Source organism: Theropithecus gelada, chromosome 4 (assembly GCF_003255815.1).
Source record: "Theropithecus gelada isolate Dixy chromosome 4, Tgel_1.0, whole genome shotgun sequence".
NCBI lineage: Eukaryota > Metazoa > Chordata > Mammalia > Primates > Cercopithecidae > Theropithecus > Theropithecus gelada.
Genome location: NC_037671.1, coordinates 67987135 through 68012176, shown reverse-complemented (window position 1 = coordinate 68012176; position 25042 = coordinate 67987135). Strand labels below are relative to the sequence as shown.

General features: G+C 32.1%; 1 protein-coding gene across 2 annotated transcripts in view; it reads right to left on the bottom strand.

Moving 5' to 3' along the window:
- ADGRB3 (adhesion G protein-coupled receptor B3) overlaps positions 1–25042 on the bottom strand; it is a 756359-nt gene that overhangs the window by 448645 nt on the left and 282672 nt on the right. For both annotated transcript variants that reach the window (XM_025383888.1, XM_025383889.1), the window contains 3 exons: positions 19417–19527; positions 13318–13479; positions 6001–6165 (listed from right to left, as the gene is read on the bottom strand). In XM_025383888.1, coding sequence (XP_025239673.1) covers positions 6001–6165; positions 13318–13479; positions 19417–19527 — 438 coding nt within the window. The remainder of the gene's footprint in view (positions 1–6000; positions 6166–13317; positions 13480–19416; positions 19528–25042) is intronic.

Below are 25042 nucleotides of genomic sequence, written 5' to 3'. Positions count from 1 at the left end.
CCGCCTCCGCCGCCCAAAGTGCTGGGATTGCAGGCGTGAGCCCCCGCGCCTGGTCCAAATGCAACATCATTTTTAAAAATTAGAATTAAAATATAACCAAATGATAATAGTAAGGCTAAGAAGGATAAAAAAAAAGTAGGTAAGTTAAAGTTTGAATGAGAAAAAATACTAAATAGTAAAAGAAAGCAAGCTAAGATTAATAAAGACACAATTAATTTAAAAATCTTTTAAGTTAAGAACGGAAAAAAACACTGGAATAATGCCCAAAATCTAAAATGACATAAAACAAATACAATTGTCGTACAACAGGCTAGAAGGCTAAGAAGATAAAATCCATATCAATTAAAGAACAGGTTAATGAGGCAGCATTTGACTTACAAATTATAACAACCTCATGCAAACACAATCAGGGACCTTTGAACCAAATTCCAGCAAATGTTTAGAATCTTCCCACTCACTGTCTTCACCAGAAGGGCTCCCTGCAGAGAGATGGAAGGCCAGGCATCCTCCCATAGATGCTGCAGACCAGAATTTTAGGTTCGTAGGAGACTAAAGCCTTTTTCTCTACATGACAGAAATATCTGGGTCCATCTGTTTCTAAGGCCCTACTCTTAGGTGATTCTTTCTCTCTTCTTAGGGTTTGTAAGAGTATGAAATGTATCTGGAAACTGCAACATGGCAGCATCCCTCTGGTAGGGTTTAGGCTCCCAGTAAAGCATTTCTCAAATGCAGTTTGATGGGTGTGACACTGCTCAGCCCAACAGACTGACACAGCCTGTATGAAAGTACTTCTTCCTAGCACAAACCTGGGAGAAGAATCCCTTTGAGTCTATGACTAAGACAGTAGAGCCCAGTAATTATTATAATATCCCTGGTTTATTTGACCTATTTCTTCCAAAATCCCTTCATTTTAAAGTAATATCTTCATATAAATCATTAAAAAAATCCTCTACTTTACATTGATTTTTATACTATACAAAGTATTTCTACCTAATTATAATAATATGTCAATTCTGTAATATAGAGGGGTAATTAATACTGACTCCATTTCACAAAAAAGGAAATTGAAAAATAGAGTATATAAATTGCCCATGTATTTTAATTAAGGATTGGGACTGAATTTTAATCCATGTCTTCTGAATCACAGACCACTCTTTGTCCCACTGAATCATATAATTAAATTCATATATATATTTCAGTATATAAGTGAAGAATTATTTACCAATAGAACTTTCATTTATTTTAGTTTTTAATCTGTCACCCAATTATTATTTATCCTTGTACCTTATATTATTTATACTCTACTGCCTGGAAACATATCAGATGGGGAAATGTCCACACTGAAAACAGTAAGAACTAAACTTAAATCATTAGCTTCTCTAATATTCAACTACTGACTAGGGGAAAATATTACGATAAAGTAAAAAGCTATAAAGAAAATTAGTATTAAAACTTCAGGCTTTTAACTAAGATCTTAAGCTTTTTATGTTCCCCAAAGTATTTAATTTTGGAAATGGTTATATAAATTTTATTTTGGGTATATATATCTATATAATTTTAATGGCAGTCATACTGGAAAATGCAACTTTCCATTATGTGAGACACTTTTCTCCTGTTAAATATTAATAAAAATCAAGACCATTAAGGACAGAGGGTTCTAAAGTGATCAAATCACCCTACAGGGGGAATCACCATAAAAAGACACTTACAGTTAGACCTGATTAGCAGCTTGCGTGATGCCCACAGAAAAACTGTTACCGCTAGTTAGACCTAACCCATGTCAGAAAACATAAATAATATGCAATGACACTTAAGAGACAAAAACAAGGTCATAGTGCAACTCACAAAGTACCAAACATTCTTCTTTCTCAGCTAATATGAGTGACTGCTATTTCTTTACCAATTATGGCTGGTCTTCCAGCCACAATTTATTAAGGTATCCAGATAGTTTATTATCTGGATAATTTATTAAGGTATCCAACCATAGAATTGTCACACCTTCCAAACAGCACCCAGTTCAGAACAAAGGCCGCTCGTTTCCTCAAACCCTCTGCCAAATCACTTAACACAAGCTCAGATCCCTTAAGTATTTCAAACACTCCGTTGCTGAGATCCCCACAGTTCCCTATGTTAGTTTCCCCTCACTCTTGAGAGTAACAAATTCAGCTAGGTCAACTGCAGGCATGACTCTGATGAACTTTGGTTGAAGGGCGTTAACATACTACTACTACTTTCACAGTATTTACTCCCTATCAGGTTCTCTACCTTACAGCATCTCACAAAGTCTTATGAAGTGGGTATTACTATTGTCCCCATTTTACAGATGAATAAACTAAAGATTAGATGAGTGACATAATTATATTGAAAGGTAAAAATCTAAATTTAAATATGTGATCTCTTGCAAAAGTCCAAGATCACTCTGCTTCATCACATCAATGTATTATGAAATAGACATAGAAAATGTCCTTTAAATATTGGGATATTAGAAATTTGGATATGTTAATGTCAAGAAAATCCACTTAATTGTAATTTTTTGGTTTCCACTAGGTATAGAGTTGCATGGAGAGAAAAATAGGAAATAAAAGAAAATTTATTTATCCTCAAATATGTAAATTATTAATTGAGAATTGACCATTATTAAGTCAATTCTCAATTAATGACTACAATGAAAATCAGAGAAAATAGAAAACATATTGGACCACCAGAACTTTGGTGAGATAAGTAAAACAGACCACAAAGACCATTGAACACACATATACACACACAAATACACACCTTTCCATAATATTTTAATTATTAGTGTAGATTACAAAGAAAGAATAGGCCACATTATGCTTATGAGCCAGGGAATTCCTTTTGTTGCTCTATGCCTCTTGCCTGTCTTGTTTCGTCAGTATCAGCCCCCTGTTCTCAGACATGGGATACAAATCAGTAACTAACAACTCAGACTAGGAAACACTATATCTTCTTTTCCTTTCTCCTTATATGGATCCCAGGCAATGGTTTTCTCTCACCTCAAAAGAAGTGGGAGGAAGTTGTACATTGACTCAACAAGGAATCTGATAGCAAATTATCTTCTTATAGGTATATATCAAACTCTGAATATATAAAAGTATTCCATTATTTGATATAAACAATGCATGTCATTCCTACATAGTGTCTATTTCATTAGGATGATTTCATATAGTTTTTTAAAGTGGAAACTTTAAGACTGTAATGCTGTTTTAACATTATCCCACACAAAAATCTCACTGCCCATTATTACCACAGCCCATCCCATCAAATCCTGCAAAAGTAGTGAGTAGCGGGAGACAGTTTGTGGTTTTGCCTATTTCTTCTGTCCTGCTCTTATCCATACTCTAGTGTAGGTCCTGATCTACGTTCTTCGCTACCGATGTACTACCTATCATAGCTTTATTCTTAATATGATAGCTTAGGGATATCATGTAGGATGGTTAGAAAAAATGTTGCCTGAAACCACTGAATCCTCAAGTTACCATCTTTCACTGAAGCTAGCATATTTACATGAGGTTTTCAGAACTGCATTCAACTTTACACATGCTTATGTCTGAATCTTCTGAATGGAAAGTAAAACTTTTGAAATCAGGGACTATATATACTTTTCAGCAGTGCCTTACATCTAGTTGACAGTTAATAATGCTTTCATATCCAGTGAAGGTGCCTGAGTTTAGCTATAAGATGATGAGTTCTAAAGTTAATTTCAAATGTTTCTATCAAATAAACCTACATATTTTAAAATCATAACGTCACTTTTTTTTTTTGGCACAGCCTAGAAACTTAAAAAGAATCCTAGTTAGTTATTAGAGTTCACTTTCAGATACTAAGTTCATAGGGATACAATGTGATAAGAATTTTACATCTTTTATGATGCAACTAAATTCAAGAATGAAAATAGCGGAAGTCAGAAATGGCACACGATACGTTTAAGTACTCAAGGATACGCCCATATGCTCACTGATGAGAGAATATGAGCAAGGCCACATTTAAAAATAATATAGTCATAATGCACAAAAATAAAGGACCTACATGAAAGAAAGCCATCTGATTTTGTTGGACTAAGAGTGCTTCCAATGATAAGATAATACCACTAATATCCAAGTAGCTTAAAAACTTGGTTACTACTTGAGTGATAAAGTTCCACAACTGTATCAACTTAAAAAAATGAGTTTTCACATCTGAACTCTAACATAGCCTCTCCACTGATATCTAAGGATTTTGCTCCTAGAAAAGCTAATGGAGAGTAGACTATGAGAAACTTGGTTCACAATATTTTAACCGATCAATGCCATTTTTATGTTTGTATTTATGGAGTCCAGCTGACATAAAAGAAGTAACAAAAAAGTATTTTAAAAGTTTCTATAGTTAGTTCTTGTCTTTTATTTCCCCAAATTGTCTATTTCTTTGAACTCCATGGACAAATAAGAGTAAACTATATTTGACTCTATGTAAATGTTACAGCTCAGCATTGAAAAAAATTGAAAAATATATAAAAAAATAAACTTTTCCAAATCTTTGTTGAAAGCATAAGGCATGACTACATGTGTGTGTGTCTGCCTGCCTGTGTGTTTATAGAGAGAGAAATAAGACAGGATGTTACTGATCTCATAAATAGATTTTCTAGTACTGGTTAACAAATAACTAATCATGGTTTTGACCCTCTAATATTCATAATTGCATGAATATTAACTCATAAGTTATATTTATAATTCACAGAATTCATAAAATTTTAGGAAATAATTATATTAGTCAGTAAAATAATATAATTATAATTATTTGCCTTCATCTTTAATTCTACGTCATTAAGTACAGGAACCTAGTAGTCTTTCTCTGAAGGGAACAATTAATCTTGTTAGATGACTTTTGCATATCTACACATTGGATTGTTTTCATATTCTTAACGTTTTATATATTTAAAATTTCCAGAAGGACTTTGAAGTATTGTTTCATAGTTCAGGACATTAACTTGGGGGTATTCAAAGGGTCAGTGGGATTGAGGGTGAGTTGCAGGATTTATTTGGAGGACAACAGTACTGGGATCCCAACTATGTTGCTTGCATGCAGAATATGTAAATAAATGGGTTAATGAGAAAATCTCCCCAAGAAGAGAGTGATTACTTATATTGATCTTTGCCATCTTAGCCTTTGCAATTCTCCATTCATGTCTCTTTCTTTAAAATGTGTCTTTGCTGGCCCTGAGAGATTATATAATCTATGTGTGTATATTTTCTCCCATAACCTGTAAGTCCTTTGAAGCTGGACATTATTCTTATTTATTTTGGAGGAATTTGTTTGATGTTTGAATAAACTAAATGAGAGCATTGTGAAGGCTTCCCTCTAGCATAATGGGTGAAATTAATTATCAAGGATAGATAAAATAGAATGGAAACATTTTAAAGGAAAGAAAAGTTTAAGATAACATAAATATACTCTAAGAACAGACTGTATAGTTTTCATAATCCCATAAAGATTGTAAATTGTTTATAATTTAGCCATTTTATGCATCTAGCAAGAGATCTAGAAAGTCTGATTCCCTAGCAAATATTTTTATACATGGTCAGTGGTACATTGCCACTCCCTAATTGAATGAGTGTAAGGGAATACCATAGGAAGGACTGGCTGTAAGTCAGATCTCTCTAGTTTCAGTGTGAAGGCAATAATTAATCTCAAGTCTTTAGGATTCCTTGTGATTTTCCCAGAAGGAAAAAGCAAGTGCGGATAAAAATCTTGGTGGAAAACATTAATATACACATTTGTAGAAATATAATAAAGATTAATGTTGATTGACACTAAAGGACATATTCTATACCACTACATATGATAGAATCAAGAAAAGTACCCAGTTTTAGGCAAGATACAATGAAAAGAACACATTTTCCAATGTGACTGAATGAAGGTTGTCCTCTTAATATTTCTTGTGTACAATAGGAATCTTATAAAAAGCACATAATGCAAAGATAACGAAATGCAGAATAGGCTCACCTGGGCAAAGAGCAATATTACAAGGCTTATGATGTGTTTCAGGTCCTTCACACGGCCTTCCTCCATACTGAGGAGGTGTGCATGACCTTGTTCTTGTTCTTTGGCCTCGACCACATGTAAATGAACATAAACTCCATGGTGACCATTCCTCCCATACTCCGTGTACTGTAATAAAGCAAAGAAGCTTCAACAACAAAAGCAGAGAAGTAAAATCAAAGATTATTTTCTTTATAATTAAAAACCAAAACTCATTAAATAGACAAATATGAAGATATTTTAAAACACAGTTGAGATAACATTCTTGTCATAAAATATAATTATTAATTTAAAAATTCATTAAAATAATGAAAAATTGCATGTGCTTTTTTCTGCATTTTAACAGTTATTCATGTCATAAATTTTAAACCATTCCTTATATTTAATGGAAATACACCTCTCTCTCTCATGGTAAAACAGTCACAAATTATTTTTAAGTTAAAGTAATATCAGCTAATATAGAAAACTAAATCTCTTATAACAGAGATAATCTCCTAGAGTTAAGTTTTCATTTAGATAGCCAAAGCCCAACATAATTCTCCTAACATTTATAAAATTTTGGGATTAATGATTTTTATTATGTTAGAAAATTTTAAAAAATCTGAAAATTGAGGGTGCATTTAACTTTTAATATCACATTTTAGAAAATATATTTTTTGCCATTTAAAAATTTGGGTTTAAAGTTACCATATTTTGAATAAAAAGAATTTCAAACAGAGTATCTACTCACATAAAATACTCCTCTTATCCCTGTTTCAAAATGAATGGAAAATACGATAATCTCTTTTTAATGACCATGAAACCAGAAGATGCTTTTCCTCCTCTAACAACTTGATAGAACTGGAAATCTACCGAATTTATATAAATTTCTAAAGAAAATAATTATGCTTAACATAAATATGAATATATCAATTCTTCAAACATACTACTACAAGGAATTCACAATTGATCTTAAATAACATAATTTGTGTTCTTTCATAATAACCACTGTGAATAAATAATGTTATATTTTACAAAAGACCATCAAGATTCAGTGTTTAGTCCAGGTGTGGTGGCTCATGCATGTAATCCCAGTGCTTTCAGAGGCCAAGGTGGGCAGATCACCTGAGGTTAGGAGTTCGCAACCAGCCTGGCCAACATAGTGAAACCCCGTCTCTACTAAAACTACAAAAATTAGCTGGACATGGTGTTGTGTGCCTGTAGTCCTAGCTGCTCAGGAGGCTGAGGCAGGAGAATCACTTGAACCTGGAAGGCAGAGGTTGCAGTCAACTGAGATCAGGCCACTGCACTCCAGCCTAGGCAACAGAGTGAGACTCCATCTTCCAAAAAAAGAAAAAAAAAGATTCAATGTTTGATCCTTTCCCTGCATGGTAAAATCACCACTCTCATCCTAATTTTTAATACTTGAGACAATAAGTAATAGCACCCTAATAGACAATATCAATAAAAAGGCATGAGAAAAAAATGTGCTTTTTGTTCAAAAGCTCCTCTCTTGATGTTGAACCTCTAATCTTGCTATACTCTTAGAAGTTCAAGAGGCCAGATGTTTGATGACACCCACAGATATGATTAAGGGGAGTAGAAATTTATAGAGGAAAATGACCCCCCCCATTTTTTTCTTTAACATTGGTAAGGGTAAGCACAGGCCCATAAAAAGTGGCAGAGGAAATATGCGAGTAAATATAATATATCTAGAATCTTCTTCATATGTATGCTTACCAAGTTGTTACTTTAGAAACACATATAGGATACCTTAATTGTGAGATATCCCTTCCCCTTCTATTGGTGTTATTTATTTGCCTAAATTGGTTGTGATAGGATGTTTAAACATTGAAAAAACAGCCAATAGAAATATACAATATAAAGCTCTTTAACATTCTGAGAACCTTGTTGGGAAATATAGTTTTAAAATAATATGTAGGGAAAAAAAAAAAAGAGAGTGAGAAAAAATAAGATGTTTTACTTTTTCCCATAAAATTTTGGGAAAACCAAAGCCAATTTATATCCATTGATATAAAAAAGTAAGTCTATATCTAGCTCTAATAAAACTATATATATATAAGATGTACATACTACCCACATATATAAATATTCATATATGTATATATGATCAATTATAGCAAAATAGTTTAAAAGTACTTACATTAATGTATTTTGGTATATTAAATGAATATTTTTATATACTATTGCATTTATTTCCAATTACCAATATTTCTCCTAAAACAACCTTTTCTCCTCCTATTTTAAAAAACTTATCTCCTCCTATTTTAAAAACCTTTTCTCTTCCTATTTTCTCCTCCTATATAAAAAGATAATGATGCTATATAAAATTCATATTGTTGCTTCTGTTCATTTTTTTTCTGTCAGATCATACTGTTCTATATGCATTGCACAATCCCAGAGAAAAAGGAAGGTGCTAAATTGTCATATTTTCCTCCATGAATCTCAAAAAATGTTGATTAACCTTGATGGCTTAAATTATGAAACTGGAATCTTCAGAAAATTAATGTTACTTAATACTTTCTAACAGTCTTTATGGCTACATGGTAAAATTTCATGACTCATTCACGTCATTTTTAAAAAGTTTTTTTTTTCATTTGAAAAGGATACAAATCATTAACAATGTTATTTTAGATACTATTGAGTTAGTAGAAAATTATAGCACATACTGTATAATGTTTATAGATGCTATTCATAAGATTAATGTTAAAGATTAGACATTTTTATTTTAATGGCAAATTGTTATTTTTTTATTTTGCAGTAAAACATGAGAATCTGTAAATGATCTAGTTCATTTAAAATGATCCTAATAAAACAAATATATTTAAATGAAATTCATTCATTTTTACAGTTTTCCTCCTTAGCTTCGGCACTAGCTATATTATTATGTCTCTTTTTGTGATAACTAGAGATGAAATGAAGAATATGCAATACCTGAAATATATTACAACCATATTTTGAAATAAACATATATACATTTTCTTATGATTTAGATTGAGCTGTACATAAAATAAATGAAAGGTTTTATTTTATTCTATTTTACTCATTTTATTTTGAGACAGAGTCTCACTCTGTCACCCAGGCTGGAGTACAGTGGCACAATGTCAGCTCACTGCAACCTCTGCCTCCCAGGTTCAAGTGATTCTCGTGCCTCAGCCTCCTGAGTAGCTGGTATTACAGGCGAGCACCACTGTGTCTGGCTAATTTTTGTATTTTTAGTGGAGACAGGGTTTCACCATGTTAGCAAGGCTGGTCTTGACCTCAGGTGATCCGCCTGCCTCGGCCTCCCAAAGTGCTGGGATTACAGGCGTGAGCCACCACGTCTGGCCAGGTTTTACCTTTTAAGAAATAAATGAATATAAGAACTGTAACATTTACAAAAAATAAAATTCAAAAGCATTCCTTAGCCTGCAGAAACTTCTTCTACAGGATTAAAACACATATAGAGTACACCAGTGTCTCTCAGCTAGTGGCAATTTTGCTTCCCAGGTGACATTCAGCAATGGCTGGAGACATATTTTGTTGTCACAACTTGGGGAAAGTAAGGGGGCTACTGGCATCTAGTGAGTAAAGGCCAGGTATGCTGTTAAACATTTAAAAATACACAGGATGGACTCCCCCCAACCAAGACTTACTGGGGTCAAAATGTCAGTAGTAATGAAGTTGAGAAGCCCTGGAATAAACCATAAAATTGTAATTCAACTAGGGCAATAAATTGTGTTGTTGAATGTAGAGCTCTATTTTTATCAATTTACTTTCTGTTTATGTCCATTGTTTTTTACTTTGAGTAATAAAGACTTTTGAAGAGAGTACAATGTCCAAGTAAAAATTCTGCTAAAGGTCAAATATCTTAGGATCCATATTGAAGTAACATATTGCATAATTTAATTAACACAGACTTCTGAAATTTGAATATGGGTGAATGATCAATAATTTATAACACTATTGATTCGCTTTTTATAGTACAAATAAATATAACCTCTAATTCTATAATTCCACACATTTTGTGGAAAGTGACTTTAATATTCAATTTGTTCATTTATTGTGTCATTTTCATTAATTAAATGCCAAATACATTTGAATGTCCAAAGTGTGACAAATCAGTTACTGATTTCTGAGTTAATTTTCTTTTTGGGAATTTATTATTTTAGGAAGGTATTTCTACTGTTTGAAACATTACATTTTAAAAATTGACTTTTTATCACGATTTTCAGGATCTATTAGATTGCAAAGTAAGTACATATTTACCAGCACAACAAATAATAAAATAAAACATTTGAGCACAAAATATTTCATAACAAATATCACAACCAGATGAAAAATATTCCAGTTTCTTATAGTGGGGAACTTATTCTGTATTTCTAGTTTGCTAAATTGTCCTTTATGCTTGGAAAATTAAAAATAAATAAACAAAACTGTTTTCATTTTCTTTACTTCAACATTCTGAACTAAAACAATGATTAAAAGATAAACTTGTTGTCAACGGTACTATTTAATCAAATTTAGAAAGAAAAAAAGACTTCATGTATATAAAGGTGAAGAGGAGCTAGTAATTGGTATGTAGTTCTATAGGTGTAAGGGTAAAAGGGTTTTTGGGTGATTTATGCCTAGCGTTCCATTATTGGAACACAGCATCTGGGAGTTATTTATATTCTACTGCTCAAGGTCGTCACCAAGATCTGATTTTTCAAATTCAAAAAATTGCAACCTCAGGCATAAATGGGGAAGACAAACTTTAAATTAAAAATCTTTAAATTATGGAATATTAGATAGCCTTCTGGACATCAGACACAGTGAAAAAGTGGGTTTGGCAGTTCTGTGTGGGAGAAGCGCTCTGATCCCACCACAGATGTTCTCTGTGAAGGCGTTAATAAGCAGTCTCTGGTAGAAGGATGGCAACTTGCATATGTCATCCTTATGAATGTGCGTAACTAGTGGCTGGGAAGTAGGCTGTGAATGGAAAATATGAGAACACTTTCCAATCCACTCAGACTCACATTTAGAGATCCATTTGCCATAATACTATCCTTGTGTGTTGAAAGCGTCTTGGCTATTCAAACACATGCTGATTAGATAAATTTATATTTCAAGTACAGCATAATTCTTATTGACATTTTTCTCATTATCAAGGACAGAAAACTTGATCCTGGATCAAGTTTAAGTCAATACGTAAGTAGGGAACAGCTTTTAAGTATTCTTCCCAGAAAACCCACTCTACCCACACCCAAATGAAAGTAAGTATCTACCCTTGTGGGATGAAGATTTCATTTCTAAAACATGTTGGTCAAATGATATGTAATCACAGTTAGACAGGAGGAAGAAATTCAAGAGATCTATTATACCGTATGGTGACTATGGTTAATGACTACATATTGTATTCTTAAAAAATGTAAAGAGAGCGGATGTTAAATGCTCTCAGCATAAAAATAATAACTATACGTAGTAAGACACTTGTTAGATTTAACCATTTCACAACATTTGATATATATATATATAATGTATATATCATGTACAACATGACCTCAAAATATCATGTTGTACAAGATAAAAACATACATGTTACCTGTCAGTTTAAAAAATAAAATAAAATAAAATCCCCAGATCCTTACTTCTACTTGCTTTCCTTGTGTTGCCGAATGTACCTAGAATCTGTCTGCTCTATGAACCCTGTTTTTAATCATGTTTTTCATCTTCTTCCCCCTCACAAACTCCTTAAACATTTTTTCTTATGAATCTTTTTAGTTTTTACTTCATGTTTTTTTCTTGCTCTAGTTTAATTCCCACTGAGCCTCACTGATTTTTCTTGTTCTTAGTGGCAATTATTGCTCTTTTCCAGTTAATTCTGCCTTTCTTTCATCATAGGCTTCAGTTCTCTGCCCTGCTTAACTTTTAATTCTACCTTCATCTACTGCTTTGTTACCTCCCAATTCTATTCTAAAGGGATCGCCACCTCATTGCATCATTCCTCCATCTTCTGCCCACCACTTTCTTTACCTTTTATTTCCTCCACACTGTCCTTTTTTATGGTGATAAAAAGCACATAATGTAAAATTTACCATCTAACCAATTTTTAGTCTACAACTTAGTAGTATTACCTATATTCATAATGTGAAACAGATATTCAGACTTTTTCATTTTGCAAATCTGAAACTCTACAACCATTAACAACTCTCTCAGACTGTCTTTTAATGGATCCCCTTTGCATATTCTGCTGGAAAACTGACATTATTCCTGCTCTTACTCCATGCCACCCACTCTCTACTCTTGCTTTTAGCAACTGTGGAGTTAGCCATCTCTAGAAATGGAACTTAATGAGAAACTTCTAAGCACAAGCTAGCAGATGAAAGGCTGCTGCAGTACAAGTCATTTTCTTTACACCCGTCCCCTTTTGGAGGTCCCTGGAAAGGCTGTGAATGCAAGTCTAGTGTCAACTGTAGCTGTCAGTATGTTTATAGTCATTCATCCACCACATAAATGGTTAGACAAAAAGATAAATCTGGAGATTCGTAACATCATGTGCTTTGAACTTTTGGAAACAAAGTCCAGAGTCCTATTGTTACTTATTTTTACATGAAAGTCAGTGGTCTGGGAAGGAGAAATGTCTATAATATGCAGATGTGCATCAACTGAAGAACAAAATTGTGATGTAACATGGAAAATCTGACACTAAGTGGGCATGCTATTGTTAATGCTTCATTTAACATTAAAGATCTCTCTCTCTCCCTCTCTGTCTCTCTTTTCATTAAGTTTCATTTAAGTTTACAAAGCAGTGGATACCTCTGATGACGAAAGTTACTTGAATGAAATAAAATAACAAAGTTATTTGGTCAGGGACACTCTTTTCTTTGATAGGGTCAGATAAGTGATATAAAAACTACTGACTGCCTGACAGACTATGTCAACCACTGCCTTATGACATGAATATACATCATATTTTTAGTACGTAGGCAGATTACATTTTTCCTCAAGAATTCAATTGAACATTTTCACCATCTAAAACACAGAAAAGATATTTGAACCTTAAATACTCTTAGAAGTAGATACACAGATTAGAAACTGATATTTGCAGTGAAGAGGGGAGTCATTTACCTAATTTTGTGACTGCTTTAAAAGCAGAAATAATCACACACATCTTAAAATATTACAGTTGAATAATAATTACACTTATCCACTCTAATCAAAATGCCTATACCCATTTCATATGAAAATAACAAATCGTTCCAAATGCGTAGCATGACACAATTCAATAACATCCACAGTTGTAGTTGCTGCTAACACTACCTGGACAGAGGGCAGTGTTATTGCAAACCCTTGATTCTCTTAATGGGCCGCTGCAGTGTGTCCCGTAAGGTGATACACAAGTTCTGGTTCGCACCTGCGACCCTTGACCACAAGTAACTGAACATGTGCTCCACTGGGACCACTCTTCCACACCAGATTCACCTGCGTGCAAGACAACAAATAAACATGAAATACTGTCTTAAATATTCATCTAGTAAGCATTATACCAAACTGACATTATGACATGCAAGAATAATTTAAATGTAAAAATATGACCATACATCAAAAGGTACATGAAAACATTTCAGAGAAAAATGAAGTTTAAAGAGGAATGCATATAATGCTGATGCAAACACCAAGTTTTGCCATAACCTTATTAGCAAAATACTCTTCACAAATTACACTGTACCATGGACACTATGAAGGAACTAATCAGCATTTTTCAATATGACTAATTGTTGAAGTGATTCTCTTCAAATTAATCTAAGACTTTGTATTTTGATGGAAAAGGAAGCAAAATATATTTCTAAGCTTATTCTATGGCTTTGGTGAGCAAAAATATATTGATGTCTTCCTCCTTAGTCCTTTATTGCATAACACCCTTTCTAATGCTAGATGATGTGGAAACCTGGGAGCTTGGACACATCTAATGTATATTGTATTGAGCACTGACATTTATAGTTTATTACTAGTGCATTTTCTACTTTTTCATACTCTGATAGCTATTTATTTTGTGGTAATTTATTTAAATCCTTCTGCTAACAATTTCACCTATGATCTAGAGTAGTGATTTTTTAACTCAAAATAAAGACAAATTTGTTGATAATTTTCATTAATTTGGTATGGAACTAAAATTTATTTAAAATGGAGCTCTAAAAAGCCAATGAATATCTAAATTCATTAATTTTCTTGGAGTTAGCATCTCAATGAAACTATGTCAAATTGCTATTATTATGTCCCAAGGAGACTCAAAAGTCAAACATTTCCATGACCAACAAAATAGGCTTGTAATTCTACCATGGCATCATGTTCAGGATGAATTTTTAAGACTGATTTGAAAATTTGCAGTCGTTTTTCTCCTGATTCACACTGGATCATTTAGCTGCTGGCAGTTAACTACTTAAGTTAACCATTTAGTCATTGAAAAGTTTGTAGGTGAAATGTTTCTCAAAACTTTGTATTACTGATTAGTAGATCAAAGAGCAATTTAATAATATTTAATGTTTCTGTTTATAATTTGCCTTTGGAATAGAATTCAAAGGGTAGAATATGATCATGTATTTGTCCATCGTTTTCTAGAGAGTTAGTAAATGACTTGAAAATTATTTGCAGGGCTACTCAAGGCAGCTGGTCCACAGACTAGTACTCTAGGAAAGAAGGAGTTTGGGCCAGAATGTAATTCAACACACAAGTTTTCTCAGTGAGAAGTTTGTTCTAAAAATAAAACGTCAGCTGAAATAAAACCTGTGCTTGAGGAAGTAGTTGGTTTTACATTCTGATGTAAACTGCTTATTCCTTTGAGAGACATAATGGTCAGTTTGTGGACAAACACTCTTCTACTAACCACACTTTGAGTAGTACCATTATGACGCATTTGCTCTTATATTGTTCTGCATCATGCACCCAGAGGCATAGATGACCATCTGTTTATAACTGGACATATATTGTAAGGGCACAGACAATGGTAACTGGGATGACAGATTACATCAAATGGGACTGCTTTTCAGTGTTGTGATCAGTGTGAATTGAAAATACTGTATAGATAATCCTTCATCATTTCAGAATTTTTTTCTTCACAAATTTATATATTGCTAATTTCATAAAAATGTCCTTGGATGACTATCTGAATAACAGTTAAAGCCATGCTTTATAATTTGTTCTTTTGCATTAAAGAATACTCTATCAAGATTGAAAATCATTATTCTATAAACCAAATAGAAGGATAATAGTTTAAAAATCCACATATATGAATATATGTGCATATAAATTTAGCAATATAAAATTTAAGCTGAAGTTAGGATAAATATAATGTACTTTTTAAAATGATGTTCCAAACTGTGATGAGATTAAGTGAGGTATAAATATTATGGTTGCATGTTATTAATTAAAAGAAAATTATGAACAATGTGGATTCTATAAGTGAAATGATAAAGGTTATGAATAAAATTAGTTCTATTTTACCACAAAAGCAGCCTTTTTCCTCTTGCATTGTCATAATGACAGAAAAACATAATTTAACTAAACTGAGCAGTGAATCCAGATCAAGCCCTATATTTAAATTACTTTTGTACAAGTATTTAAACATTTGAGTTGCTTCTGAATGTATGATACTGCAATGATGCTGAACAGGCTAAGCAGTGGTGCCTGGATCATGAAAGTTTGATAATGAATGCTCAGAATTGGCCTCATCACTCTTTTTCTTTCTTCACTGATCAAAAATAAAGTAAATAAATAAATAAATAAAACATATTGGCTTTCAGATTTTGAATTAAATTTTTGCCAGTGAAATAGTGGCCTACCTATCAAAAAATCTTGTTATAACTCAAATCCTATAGTTTCAGTGACATTTCCACTAAATACTTCTTTTTTCCATGCTGCCCCTTCCTTATTTATAAAAGTATGAGGAACAGTCTAGGCAAGAACATTAGGCCATTGTGAGAACAGCTAATATACATTATAAGAAAGATGTTAAAAATACTCAATGACATTAAAATAGTAAAGTATAAGACAAAGTATACTGTTTTTAATATATGGGTCTTTGGAGATAGTATGAACTAAAAGCTCTTTAGCCTAGCATGAAACACAAAAGGAAACTGGAAAAGCATTGCAATTAAAGTCAGAAGACCTGTGATTGATGGAAATCTACTGAATAATAGCTCTGTGACCTTGAGAAAGTCATTTTATTTCTTTGAATGTCTTTGATAAAATGAATGTTATATTTACTTCAAATTCTGTGAAAATTGAGTGAGATAATGTGTGAGAATGCATTTTAAATTATTAACAAAATATTAATATAAACTTTTGCTAATATCTTAAAGTCATGAAATTAGAAGTGTACTTTTAATTTTATTTATTTATTTATTTATTTATTTACTTATTGAGACGAAGTCTCACTCTATAGCCCAGGCTGAAAGTGCAATGGTGTGATCTCGGCTCACCACAACCTCTGCCTCCTGGGTTCAAGAGATTCTCCTGCCTTAGCCTCCCGAGTAGTTGAGATTACAGGTGTGCACCATCACGTCTAGCTAATGTTTTGTATTTTTAGTAGAGACAGGGTTTCACCATGTTGATTAGGCTGATCTTGAAGTCCCAACCTCAGGTAAACCACTCACCTTGGCCTCACAAAGTGCTAGGATTGCAGGCATGAGTCACCACGCCCAGCCTAATTTTATTTTTTTTAAATTTTAGATAACATGTTACATAGTCCAAATTTAGGCTATTTTCCTCACTGTAATAAAAGACTACTTTTGTAAACATGTTTATAAATTAATTGATGACTATGATACTTAAGCATAAGCAAATGTAACTAGGATATCTTAAGTCATCTTATTGGCATTCAATTTAGATGTCTATATTAAATACATGTATTTTTATGATATCATTGAATTTTATACTCCTTAACGATAAATAAAGATTGCATGATAGGCTATTACAGCATCATCATTTATGTCCAAACTCTGCTACTTTATCAAACGTTACTCTTTTTAAAAACTGTTACACTCACTTTATCACTCTATAGAAAGATTGCTTTTAATTACAATCTTTTACTGATCATATTGATTGAAGAGGCCAGGTTACTCATTTGGAGAAGTAATTCTTAAATATTAAAGTGTGATAGCTTTTACTTTTTTCTCCATGATTAATATGAAAATATATTGTCTTTAGTTATTGTTTAAATTTATGTTTTTGCCTTATTCTTTGTTCTCAAATTACTGTTAACAAATTTTATATTATTTATATGCAACAGTCTTTTTTTGGCTTAAAGACAAATACAGGGAAATATTTTATAAGTAAAGTTTAATTTTTATAAAATTTCATTGTGTGACACTTACTTGTATTTATTCACACTACCTTAACACCTAAAGAAAGTATAATTTAGGAAAATATTTAAGGAAAACCTTCTTCTCTTTTTCATATTATAATTGTCTTCTGTTAAATTATAAATTTTTAAAATTACTTAAAATAATGTAGTTTCCCAGTTTTACATCAGTACTGAAATAGTTTAATTTTAAAGTCTTATACATGTCTTTATGTTTGTCTATACTATATTTGGTTAAAATAAAACAATAAATATTTATTACTCATCATTTTGAAATTAGTAATTCCTTACTAGGAAAACACAATGTTCCTTGAAATCTGAATTTACCAAAAGGGTATTGGCTGAAAATTGTGAACTGAACTAGGTCACAGACAAATCAAAAAAACTTGTACAAAACCTTTTGGCCAAATTGCATAATATTTATGCATAAACTAATCATGTTATGCTATTGGAAATGTAAAACTATCATTTTTCATTTCACTTCCTATTGGCTCCAGTTTTTAGGAACTTCAGTAAACCAGTGTCTGCCATGTCTTTTGCACAAATAAAATACACCTTTTTTAATCTTGCAGAAATGCCCCCACGAGATGGTGCTGACAAAGATGAGTAGTCAGCCCATGCCCATGTGCCTTGACTTAATGTCTCTAATCTCTGCTCAGTGGTTGAAACTTTTTGCTCCCTATAAAGAAGAGAAATACATTTAGAAATTTGGAAATTTGCCTAAACCTGTTAATACACTTTTAGACTTGTTCAGACAAATAGTAAAAATGAAAATCAATTTTTCTTAAACAAGAAGGTGCACAAAAAGGGATCCAGATAAGCAAGTTTCTACATTTCTGTATTTGGTTGCAATATGTATCTCAAAAAAACTAAAAGTGAATCTTTGTAGAATTTATTTTAAACTTCCTGTTCTGAAAATTTGACCTCCTTACAACTAATGTATCAAAATCTTCTACTCACCCATTATTGAGAGCAAAACTCTTGAACAATATTTGCATTTTTATATTGCAGATTCAGATCTAGTGTTCTAAAAAATATTATCCTAAGAACATGTGAACTGAAGGAAATACCCATTTCTTGGGGGAATTTCATCACTGTCAATCTAAATGTCATGTCAGGTAATTGGTCATGTACTTGAAACTTCTGTATTAATGACAAAACATCGAGACGTATACAATTTTTTAAGACATAGATAAAACTGTTAGCTTTCAATTTCCTAAAATAAAGGTAACAATTGAAAATTTACAAAACAAAGTTTAAACACTTTTTCTTTTAAGGATGTACTACATGCAATGTACTCAGATGGAATTAGAGTGTTTATTATGATAAGAAAAAATATGAATACATATATTAGTTCAAATTCTGTAACTAAATAATAGGCATAAATTATACATACTCCAAATATTTACAGATATATTTGGAGGGAGGTTTTAAAAGTAATCTAATTAATTTAGAATTAATCATTTTATAAAGTAGAAAGTCATTTTAGTTGATATTTAATTAGTTGGAATGTGTTACAGCTTACTTAACACTGTCAACTTGTTATTATTTAGCTTATATAACACAACTCTTTCCAAATAAAAATTATTAAAATTTTTAAAAGTTTATATTTTCTGTGATTTTAACAATAATTAATACTTATAAGTAGGACCACACTTGAAAAAATTCAATATATTCAATATTGTTAAAATAAATTTGTCTAAAGTTTCATTTAAAGTTATAATTTTTGAAAGTCTTATGTCAATCAATTATTGAAGAAATAACTTTGCTGTCTTTCTTTAAACATTTAATGATATATTTTGAGTAGTTAATTAGCATAAATGCTACTATGTAAATCCTAAATGTCCCATACTGAAAGCAAAATAATTCTTACATAATTTTTGTGCACTTTTCAATTCACAGCTACTTTATTTATGGACTTTAACTGGTGACAAAAAAAAATGGCTCAAAAAAAATATCAGCTCCAAAAACTGACAAATGTGCAGCAAAAGATTATGAAAACATGCAGTGGCTTCATTAAATTAACAACAATAAATATACAAATGTAACTAACGTATTACCAGTTTGTGCCATAAATTTAGCAGCATCAGCTTGTTCCTGAGGGACCCTTTTTTCATGAACAGATCGAGGTCGCTGACTTTTAATTGTATGATCTCCCATCATTCCAAATTCTAAAGACAGAATAAAGGTATATGAAAGCTTGTGTGTAGACATTTCTCACAAATTACATTACTGTCTCATGCAATATGTTCCTACACATACCTAGAAGATAATTATTAAATTCACAGTTCTAAACTTGCTAGGCTAATCTGCTTGGAATATCTCAAAACTCAAGTCAGAAAACCTATAAACATGAACAAGATTTCAAAAAACAATAATAACAGTCAATAAAATGACACATCAGATTTTTAGTCAACTTAACAGAGATACTGTACTCTTTTCTGATAATGTTTTGAAGCAATACATAAGAAAAAATACAACCACAGTGTTAACTGTTTTTTTTTTAAACAGAGAATCCTGACTTGGTAGCATCTGCTTCTTTGCTCAACAATGATCACCCCCAGAAGTTTGTCAGCAGTTTCCTTGTTACTAGATTACTCAGTCCTGTAACTCAACTTTTCTAAGGTAAACCCAGTCATTTAACAGACTACTTTTTTTTTTTTTTTTTTGCCATCCAAAAATGAGGTTGCCCTTGGTGTCTTCAAAGGCTCATGGAATACAGTAGCCTTGGTCATTCTCATTATTCCCTTCCCTGCCCCAATAAATTCCTCCCCCCTTTTCTAATCACATGTAAAGGAATATTTTCTATTTTAAAGTTATATTTATAAAATTTATTGTTTCCAGCCTTCTGTTATTTGATAGCAGAACTTTCAAGAAAGGCAGAAAAAAATTATCTGGGAATAACTCAGAAACAAATGGAAGAAAGAAAAAAATTAGTTGAGTAAAAGAACAGCTTCTATGTAACATATTTTTAAAAATTCATATTCTTAGAATTCTGCAAGACATCTGTGCTTATTGAACTGTGACTGAAAAGTGGTTTTACTAAAATCAGAGCCTAATGTATGGAATAGTTGTTGGTTCTGTCTCATAGGAGTTTAGATAGGGGAAGGGAATACTGAGGGGCAAGACATTGTGCTGCTATCTTTTTTACATCAAGAAAATTACTAGGCCCTTAAGACCAGGTGTCTTAAACATGACAAAGATGACTGGGTGAAATGTGTTCCACTGACACTGCAGATAGTGTAATTAAGCAGTGTATTTTGTAAGCAGTAATTCTGCCAATTCTTATATGTAAGGAGAAAAGACTAGCATACATTTTCATCTGTCCTAGCTAATCCTCACATAAAAGTTAAACCATGGCACCTGACTGATGTGTCATAAAATTTTTTACAGATAATCTACTCAAAAGAACATCCCCTGAGAAATCTAAATGTGTGTTTTTGTCAGGTGAGAAAATATCCAAAGCAGAAAATATAAAAGAATAGCTTCTATTTAATATATTTTTAAAAATTCATTTGCTTAGATTTCGGCAATATCCTACACTGTAGCTATTTCTACTTATCAATAATAAAATGTCAGTGGGTTTGACCTTGTAAAATCCATCACTATTTTCCATTACTGTCAACATCCTTTCATTCCATTCATTTATGTGTGCTGTAAGTGGTGCCTAAACCATGTTTTGCCAGGCCATAAGAAGTATCTAATCACTCATTCAATGATTTTGGAAATTAATGATTTAGGAAGTTTATATGTAGAATGACTATCCAATATTTTCAAATGTTATATGCAATTAGAATGTTTCTGGATATGAAATAGCACCGGAATTTAGTAGTAATTTTTATCAACAGTATACTTCACCTTATTTCCTCTTGAATTTGTACTTTAAGTTGTGGGTATGTCTATTGTTTTCAGCATTTATGTCAGAGTATAGGTTTACATAAGTCACCTGGGGGCTCTGATGCTCACACTAAGGTAATTTTGGCACTGAGAGGGCAAAGAATGCTGAAAAGATTATTTTATGCCTACAACTTAATTATGTAATAAATAACTGTATAACCTGTTCTAGCAGAAGGTAATTCTTCAACTCAGTGGCAGCATGATAACAGGCAGAAATCTCTTTTCTAAGGAAAATGGTTTATTTTTAAGAGAGACTATGATTTCAAATTAAGGAGGTCTGAGTATGTCCGTGGGTCTTGGTCTGTCACCCAGGCTGAAGTGCAGTGGTGCAATCATAGCTCACTGTAAACTTGAACGCCTGGGCTCAGGTGATCCTCTACCTTGCCTCAGCCTCCCAAGTAGCTAGGACAACAAGCACCATCCACCATGCCTAGCTAATTTTAAAGTATTTGTTGTTGTTGTTGTTGTTGTTGGAGCAGGGTATCACTGTCTTTCCCAGACTGATCTCAAACTCCTGGCCTCAAGGGATCCTCCCACTGCTGCTTCCCAAATTGTTGGGATTAAAGGTAGGAGCTATCATGGACAGCCTTGGGATGATTTTTAAAGTGGCATATTCAATTTTTAACACTTTTTTAAGTTTAAAACAAGTTGAAGTGTTCATTTTTTAAAGAATAGAACAAATTTAAGTAAATCATTTTATATTATCAGTTGGAATGTGATTTACATCTCTTAAAATATGTGTAATACAAATTGAATTTCAATATTCTACAAATTAAATTTCAATATCCTACACCGTAGTTATTTCTACTTATCAATAATCAATGTTATATGAATACTAGTGCTGATAGTTTATCATAAGTCACAATATTTGCAATAAGAAATTCTTCAATACTTTATGAACTTGATTACAAACTTATTACATAATCAGAAGTTTGAATTGGAATTGTTGATTATAGTCATCACTATAATGTATCTGAAAAATTATTTTTAAAAAATGAGAATTAATATGAGGTCCTGATATAACTAAATTCCTTATAAGAGAGAAGACATTAAAATTCATTGATTTTTTTCAGATGGGAAAACAACACTATGGTGGTATTTTTTGAATATTCCACATCTATTGTTCTAGACTTAATTCAAATTTGTAATTGAAATACATAAACTATTGTCTAACCAAGTGTGTTTCTTCTGCCAAAGTTTACATCCCATGTTTCAAAATAAAAAAATTTCTTTGTTTTAGAGTTGCTATTAACAGTAAGATTTAACAGATAATGTTATAGTTCTCTCCATACCTCACAATGGGGTATTTTTAAAACATTTGTGTTGTCTTTCAAGATAGCATTATCTTCTTCACTTCTAATAAAAATTTAGTCCAATTGGATCATCCAAACTTAGGAAAAACCAATTATTTTTGCTATTATTTTATGTGGTGAAAGTGGGTTGAGGTATACTTTTAGCATAGCAGGCTTTCTGAATAATATAAATTCTTCATGGATGGTTGATTCATATTCAAATGATTCTTAGTTGGCAAAGATAACATATTACATTAGTTACACGAGAAAAAGAACATAACCAAATAAAAAGATGATCTGCTTTGGTGAAAGCAATGGAAAGCAAGTTATGAAATCAAATGAAATAATGTAGAGCATAACATTATATATGTACACATGGTACATGGTTTATGAATATACAGGGTTATTTCCTATACCTTTATGTTTATGTTATCAGTGAAGTGGTGGGTAAACAACTATGTTCATGTATAAAACCCAAATGATTAGAGATGACTTCCATGTTTAGGTACATTTTCTCAATCTTTCACTGTGCTTCTTGCTAAAAAGCAATAGGCTCTGGAAGTCACATACGATCAAAGTTACATGAAAGAAAAATTTTGAAAATAATTTCCTTCAGTACAATTTTATGTCATTTCTTCCCCAATCCAGAAATATGTAAGTAGATCATTAAAAAATAAATAGACTTAAAATTTGACTTTTGATAGTCAATTATCAGTTATAAAGTTTTTGTCTGGAAATTAAGGGTCATCATATGAAATCAAATTCATTAAAAAGTTAAAACACAAACACATATCCGTTTCTTATTTTACCATGTGTATTTTTAAACATACAGACAAACACATCAATAGATTAGGAGATAAGAGTCATTACTGTAATCTGTCTAGCAATGGAAATACTATTTCACATTGTTAGTTATCTTTTGTTTACATGTCCACAGAAGTCATCCTCACCTATGCCATTATTGCTTCTCAACAAACTTTTGGAGTTATGTCCTACTTGCACTGTGTGGTCAAAGTGCACTACTTGTTGTTATGAGATTCGTCAAACCACTGCACCCTTTCTTACATTTTCCTAAACTTAAAACACCTTCATTTCCAGTGATGCCTGCAAGTAAGTCTCTCACCGAGCCCAACTCAAATGGCAGCACCTCCATGAACTGTCTCCTCATTAACCAAACATAACCTCTGCCTTCCTCAACTTCTATTTTTCTTGACTTTGAATTAAACATTGACTTTATTTATAATTATTAGATTGTCTTACTCTTTCTAGCAGATTATAAACTTCTAAGGAAAAGGAAGTATTATGAATTTTAAAATCACTTCCTGCTTTAGAAATAACTGAAGTTCAATATTTATTTATCAAACAAATAAATTTTGCATTAAGAATTGTTTCTCCAAAATGCAAGTTTCTAGATGTCGAGAACTATTTCTTTAACTTGCTTAGTTCAATGGGGAGAAAAATAAAATTTTCTGTGAAGTACTTGAAAATTAGTTATGTATGATTATCATGGTCAAAATTCCTGCTGGCAATAAGGTTATTATCCATAAATATTCAGGTTATTATTAAAAAATTAAAATACTGCTTCATTTAAAAATTAAATGTCGCCATCCTGAAACAAAGCTTTTTTTAAAATAAACATTTATTAATTAGTATCCTAGGAACAAAGTCATAAAGATGAATCAGAAATGGTTTCTGATATTCTAAAGCTCATAGTTCAAGGAAATCCATTAAACATGACCTGATCCTTTGAAATATGTAAAACCATTATAATCAAAATATTATTGAGCTACACTTGAGATTCATTTTTTATAACAATTTCTTAAATACTGCAATGTTCTCAACTACAATGACTTGCTAATTTGTCTCCAAAGAGAAAACAAAAATAATCTTTTAATATGTCTCCAAAGAGAAATAGAATTAAATCTTTCAAGCCATACAATTGTACATTGGAACTGATACCTCATTTATCACAACCCAACAAGAAAGAATATTAAAATATGATTTGCTGACCGGAGAAAGATTCCATCATCTGACTGGCTTAAGGTATTGTAGGCAAGTAAGTACTGTTGAGAAGCAACCATATATTTTCTGAAGAATATTATTAGATTTAATGCCTTATAGGCTCATATTTAGGCAGGAATATAAATTATTAAATTTGTTCATTTAGAAACAGAACCGGCACAGTGACTTTGCATGAAAATTTTTCCTACACACTGTAGCTGGGAGGTTTTTTTTGTTTGTTTTTCTTTTTTGAGATGGAGTTTCGCTCTTGCTGCCCAGGCTGGAGTGCAATGGCACCATCTTCGCTCACCGCAACCTCCGCCTCCCAAGTTCAAGCGATTCTCCTGCCTCAGTCTCCCGAGTAGCTGGGATTACAGAAATACACCACCAAGCCCGGCTAATTTTGTATTTTTTTTTTAGTAGAGACGGGGTTTTTCCATGTTGGTCAGGCTGGTCTCGAACTCCTGACCTCAGGTGATCCACCCGCCTCGGCCTC